The sequence below is a fragment of the Micromys minutus genome, assembly GCF_963924665.1.
Source record: "Micromys minutus genome assembly, chromosome: 31".
Taxonomy (NCBI): domain Eukaryota; kingdom Metazoa; phylum Chordata; class Mammalia; order Rodentia; family Muridae; genus Micromys; species Micromys minutus.
The window spans coordinates 15,180,841-15,187,290 of NC_137966.1; the positions used below are offsets into that span (position 1 = coordinate 15,180,841).

The 6,450-nt window shown below is 48.7% G+C and overlaps 1 protein-coding gene across 2 annotated transcripts; it reads right to left on the bottom strand.

The window, feature by feature from the left end:
* Positions 1-1,763: 1,763 nt before the first annotated feature.
* Positions 1,764-5,996, bottom strand: PTX4 (pentraxin 4; the record flags this gene model as incomplete). Of its 2 annotated transcripts, none has more annotated exons than XM_080942107.1 (3): positions 1,764-2,404; positions 3,642-4,206; positions 5,856-5,996. In XM_080942107.1, the coding sequence occupies 3 exons, from the start codon at positions 5,994-5,996 to the stop codon at positions 1,764-1,766; spliced, it is 1,347 nt and encodes a 448-aa protein (XP_080798233.1). The 2 variants fall into 2 exon arrangements, with proteins under 2 accessions (XP_080798233.1, XP_080798232.1); XM_080942106.1 differs by having other exon boundaries at positions 3,642-4,296.
* Positions 5,997-6,450: the final 454 nt, after the last annotated feature.

Sequence of the window (6,450 nt, forward strand, 5' to 3'; positions counted from 1 at the left end):
GATTCGATGGCTTTTCCTTCTTTCCAGAACTCCTCCTGTCGTGGCTATTTCTGGTTGTCAACTTGACTATATCTGGAATGAACCACAATTCAGAACTGGGAGGCCCACCTTTGGTCCTGATCTTGAGGCATAGTGGCTATGAATCTTAGGACTCAGCAAGTCCCAGATCCAGGTGTGGTGGTACACACCTTTAATCTGGGACACACCTTCAGTTGGAGACCTACATAAGGACATCGGAAGAAGGAAGGCTGGCTCTCTTCACCTGCTTGCCTTGTGGGACTGAGCATCTTCTAGATCCTTGGACTTCACATCTGCTGCAGACCATTGTTAGGGAGTTGGACTACAGACTGTAAGTCACCAACAAATTCCTTGCTATATAGAGACTATTTATAAGTTCTGTGACTCTAGAGAACCCTGACTAATACATCCCCCATTCCAGTTTCTCTCTTTCTCTTTTTTTCTTTTTTTAGACAATGAATGTCTCTCTAAGTAGCCCTGAAATTCACTATGTAGGCCAAGATGGGCTCAAACTCACAGAGATCTACCCACCTCTACCTCCCTAGTTTGATCCCCCAGACACACATTTTAAAAAGCCAGGTGAGCTGGGTAATGGTAGTACATGAGTGTTTAATCATAGCACATGGGAGGCAGAGACAGGTGGATCTCTTGAGTTTAAGGCCAGTCTGGTCTATAGAGTAAGTTCCAGGACAGCCAGGGTTACACAGAAAAACTGTCTCCAAATAAATAAACAATTTTTTTTAGAGTAAACCAAATAAAACTAGATTGTGATGGGTGCATAACTCAGCACTTTTATTAAAGTATTTTTTAAATCTCTTAAAAGGGTACATATTGTACGAAAATAATGCCTAGTAAGTTTTAAAACATTATTAGTGTGTCTTTAATGGTAGCTCAGACAGCCTCAACGGCTCCCATAGACAACAGAATAAGAATGTTCAGTTTACCTCCAGGAAATCCATGGGGCTCCTGGGAAAGGGGGAGAGAGGACAGAATGTTAAGCCTTTTTCACGAGAGGGATATTGGAACATCCATGTTTACTGGAAAACTCCAGTGAGTCTTTGGAAAGGAGACAACTATGGTAAAAGTACTTCTCGTAACTTCAACGGGGTCCCCAGGAACTGCAGCATTTCGTGGCTACAAAGGTGCCCACCCAAGCCCAGTAATGTTCCTGTCGCCAGCTCAGCTGGGGTAAAAGAGCATCATGCTGCACATGGAATGGGAATGGTTTTGGAGTTCAGCCTGTGAGAACGTCACGGTGAAGGCAAAGGGTCTTAGCACTCGAGAGGCGGGAGGATCATGAATTCAAGCTAATCTGGCCGATATAGTGAGACTCTGTCATAAAAAAAAAAAAAAGAAAAAAAAAAACAAAGAAAGGTGTGGGGGAGTGGTGACTCACATCTGGAATCTCAGCACCCTGGTGGCAGATTGCTGTGGGTTTGAAGCCAGCCTGGGATGCAGAGTAAGTTCTAGGCCATTAAGGACCACAGTGTGAAAAGCTGTTACAGAAAACAATAGCCAAACAAAACTACAAACAAACAAACGAGTTCCACAGCAACGGGAGGTTGCACTCTTGGACCCCTTCTCTTTCCCCCTTGCAGGTTTTCTGTCTAATCTGAGTCTCCATGCAGGAGGCTCCTACATTAGAACAAATGTGCACGTAGCCCAGTTGTGATGCCTGGAGAGGGTTTTGGCGTGTGTTGATATGGAGGGTATCTTCTTGATGCCCTTGACTGTGTGGTGCAGCCTTATGGACATTGCTCCAGGCAGGTACACTTGGCTCTCTGCACAAATCCACCCACAGATGAGACATTGGTTAGCGTCAGAATGGCACCTGTTGGGAGCTCTTTCCCAGAGGCCAAGTTGGCGACTTCTCCAGGGAGCAGTACCCGGTCCCAGATGGCCAAGCCAGATATGCTCCCTACAAAGGCTTCAGAGCTGTCAAACCCACCCCCGACAGTGTCTTGTTCCTGGCCCAGCACAAGCGACCCTCCAGGAGGGATCTCATAGCCCTCTCTGAAGCGGGAGCCAGTGGCTACTATCTTTCGGTCTATGTGGAGCCGGTACTTGCCCTCCACAGATGTCCAGATGATACAGATGTGGTGCCACTGATGGTCTAGGAGCAGTTGCAGGGACAGTTCCCTGAAGACTGGGTCCCCAATCACAAAGTGGATGGAGCCGGGGACCAGGGAGTCCCGGCCATGCAGTACTAGCTTGTTGTCATTGTCTTTGGTGGCGTAGGAAAGGAGGGTGCCCAGGTGGCTGGTGGCCACGCGGACCCAACTGCAGAAGGACAGAGCTCGTAGGGGCCTGAGGAAGCCAGGGCTTAGCGAGATTACATTTTCAGTGGAGGTGTTGGGGAAAATCAGCACTGGGCCCGTGCCACACACTGGAAACAGAGGGAAGAGAGTCAGCCCTGAGCATGAGGCAGTTGAGAAGCATCCTGCTGCAGGCCTGCCCTTTACTCTCACCTACATCGCGACCACACGGTCTTCAGAGTGCCTGATTCACCCTTTCTGTACTCACGATCTGGGCACTTCAGCTGTGCATGGAAGGACTGAGGATAACTTCTCAGGGAGTGGATAAATCCTCTGTGTCTGTCTGTCTGTCTGTCTGTCTGTCTGTCTGTCTGTCTAAGATCTCTGTGTCTGCTATAACAGTGCTACATGTTTATTGACTGAAACCAGCTCTCCTTTGGAGGTTGTCAGCCTGAACCTGCTCTCCCAGGGTTCACGACCCCGTGTTCATGGTCAGTTTCCTCCAGAGGCTCAGAGAAGCCTCCTTGTGTTTGGAAGTGATAGTCCTGGAGGCCTTGGCTCCTGGCTACACCCTGGGTCTACAGTACATCTTCCTATTCTCTGCCTCTGTCCTCAGGTTCTGACTCTCCTGCTTCCCTCTCTAGCCTCTGACTATTGTCAGCCAGATAATGTGGGACTATTCTATAGGAAATTAATCATTGGGGTCCATTTTTTAGTCTGAGGTGCCTTTAGTGTTCATCTGTGAATCTCAGAAAAGCAGTCAGCATTTGGTTCCTCTCTTCCCTATGTAGCAGCTGGTATCTGCTTGCTTGAGCATTTTTTAAATGAATATTAAACTGAAATATCAAGTCTGTGATTGAGTCCAGAGTCAGGAAAGAGCAGTGAATCTCAAGCCACAGGAGGATTTGGGGTGGGGACTATGCTAGATAAGTAGAAACTGAAGAACTTAGCCAAGGAGAATTCAGGAGACAGGGAAATGTGGTTAGGAATGTAAAAGTCACTGCTTCGTGCCACACATAATGTACCAACCATTTCTGCCCTTGTTCTTGGCTAGTGTGGGGCTCCTGCACAAACACAAACTCAACTACTTCCCTCTGGCTCCCCTGAGTCTCAGTATTAGTATGAAATGAGAGTCACTGTCTCTCACAGTCTCTCATCCTGAGGCTCCTGATCCAATCACTTCGATGGAGGCCCTTCTGCCATGCAGCCTGACCTGCTGCGGGCCATTCTCTCTCATGGTGTTGGGTATGTGGCCCATGGGGGAAAGAGCTCTTTGGGGTGACAGGTGTCAGGAATGGCATGACAACCTTAGGTATTGCTAGGGAAAACTGGAACTTGATAGGGAGGTGACAGTTTTGTGTCACTTACTGTTTCCTGGTCCTTGGTAGGTCCTGGGTGGGGCTGTTTGACGGCTGCTTGGGGCTTGGAACTTCTGCATCTCCTGGACACGGGCAGTGAAATCTTGAGGGGAACTTCTGTGTTGGGGTGAAAACTTGGATGCCTGACTGTCCCTCCACAGTTGCAAGGAACCTGGGCCTTGTTGAGCTAGCTGGGTGGGGGTGGGGGCTGTGGTCAGCCCCAGGGCCACAGTACCAGGAGAGGAGCTCTGTGACTGTCCCTCAAGACTAGCAAGCCTGGCATCTTGGCTATGGACTTGCTGTGTGAGGCTGGCCAGCGCATCCTCTAGTGCCCTGAAGCTTAGGGCCAGGCTTGCAATAGCCTCCCGCTGTGCCTTTTGCTCCTTTTCCTCCTCCACCCACTGCCTATTCTTTGTGCTCAGGGAGAGGTTCAAGGCTTGAAGCTGAGCATCCATCTTCCGGTTCCTTCGCTGGCTCTTCCTAAACTGGGTCTTTAGGTGGGCCACATCTCCTTGTATGGCGGCTTGAGACTGATTCATCGCCAGGGCTACAGCCTGGCTCTGTTCCACCAGACTCTGGAAGCGGGCATCCATATTGTAGTACACATTGTAGTTGTTGGCAATGTCCTGCAGGTGTGTTAAGGTCACCTGTTGGAATCTCTGAAACTGTAAGGAGAACACAGCTCTCATGAGGCTGGGCTCAGGCTATCCTAAGTATACTTCAGAAGCACCTTTTCTACCCTGAGCCTATGGATGGCACTGCTTATAAATTGATCAATTTGATCTTTGTCACCATGCTAGGGCATGGGGAAGATTATTGTGACTAGTCCTAAAGGGTCAGGTACAAAGGGGGTGACTGCCCTCAGGCCCCAGAGTGGCATGGCATAAAGTGTGGGCTCCAGGCCCATAGCCCTAGTTATGATTTTCCTGGCCCCAACACTCTGGAAGAACGTTATCTAGTCATCTCACTACTGTGATTCTCAGGGCTGCCTTTGTGATCAGAGGGGACTCCACGACAGGCTGTTTGTATGGGTGTACTGAAAAATATTTTAGATTGAGCTGGAAGGTGGTAGAGGAAGAGAAGGAGGGTTTCTTTGAGTTTGAGGCCAGCACTCTGTAGAGAGCAAGTTCCAAGGTATCCATGGAGACAGAGTGAAACCCTGTCTCAAAGGATTTTTTTGAAAAGATTTAATTTTATGTGTATGAGTGTTTTGCCTGCATGTATGTATGTGTGCCATGTGTGGACCCAGTGCCTTTGTAGATACTTACACTGGAGTTATGGAAGTGCTGATCCTGGATCCTCTCCAAGTACCTAGTGCTCCTGGTTGCTGAACTATTCCTCCAGCTCAGAGTGTATGCACATTTTATTTCTTTATGGTTTTACAGTTCTGGGGACTGTATCTAGGGTTTTGTGCATTCTAGACAAGAAAGCCCTGTGTCACTGAGCTACGCTTGCCTTTTCAGTCTTGGTTGTTGTTTTGGTTTAGGATCTATTTTATTCTATGTGTGTGTGTGTGTTGTCTGCATGTGTAACTGGGTATCTGTGTACCATGTACATGCAGTAACAGAATAGAGAGTCCTATCTGCCTGGAACTGGACTGTCAGGAGAATGTGTAACCACTGAGCAATCTCTCCAGCCCCACTGTTTTTGTTTGTTTGTTTGTTTTATTTTGTTTTTTTGTTTTGAGACAGAGTTTCACAGTAGCAGTAGAACAGGCTGGCCCAGAACTCACTCTGTCCTCATTCAGGCTAGTCTCAAACTCACAGCAAAACTCTTACTTGAATCTGAGTGCTGGAATTACTGGTACATACTACCATGACTGGCTCTACCAGGATCAGTACAGGATGTGCTTGGAATGGGGGACTGTCTACAGACCTCCAGTGGGACCCTTGGGACGGAGCATATGTTCTGCTTTGAAATAGACCACGACTCTCACAGCTCCCACGACTATGGGTACTGTCCTTTACAGTTGCTACTCAGGCCTCTCAGCTGTGCTCTTTGGGTCTCCTAAAGACCTCTTCAGGTCTCCTGCTCACACTCACACACACATTGTCTAGTTGGATATCAGAGCAGAGCCTGGCAAATGCTTGCCTGGTTTCCAAACACAGGTGAGAATATCGTCAGCTTTCAGCAAGGATAGCAAACCGAGTGCTGTGCCCACTGGTCACATTCTCTACCTGCTCCTGGTTTTATACAACCAATTCCCCAGGGGTGGTGCACCTACCTGCTCTTCTAGTCGATGGAGCCTCTCGAAAAATGGCTTTCTTTGCCTAGCTGGGTCAGCTCCCTGTGATGGAGTCCCATGTACAATTATTGACGCAAAAATGAGGAGAAAAGGCAGGTTCTTTTTCTTCGAGCACTCCATGCTGGGACAGACAGAGGCAGCTGATGTCTGTCCCTCGGTCCTTTGAGTCTGTCTCGTACCCTGATCCTCGAAGCCCTACCACGTGACTGGTTTTCTTCTTTCCGTCCTGGCTGAGTGTCAGGTTCTTCTTACCACCTTAATGAAAGGCCTCTGCCTCCAATCCAATGGGCTCTGAGAACCCAGGGTTCCCAGGGAAACCAGCCTCCAACAGGCACAAACAGTTTCTTTGGGAAACTGTTCTAGTGGATGTGCTCAAGGCTTTGCTTGGCTCAGAGGCGGACAGGAACTGATAATGGCTCTAACAGCAGCACCTAGACTAGAGTTCCCATCAAGTCAGAGCAGGACAGGGGTTAAGTGCGGTCAGGAAACTGTCTAAGCCAGCTCTGCACTGGTGCCCAGGATTCCAGCCACATACAGCCACGTCCTGTGAGTCTCATCTCTCTCCTTCGGAGAA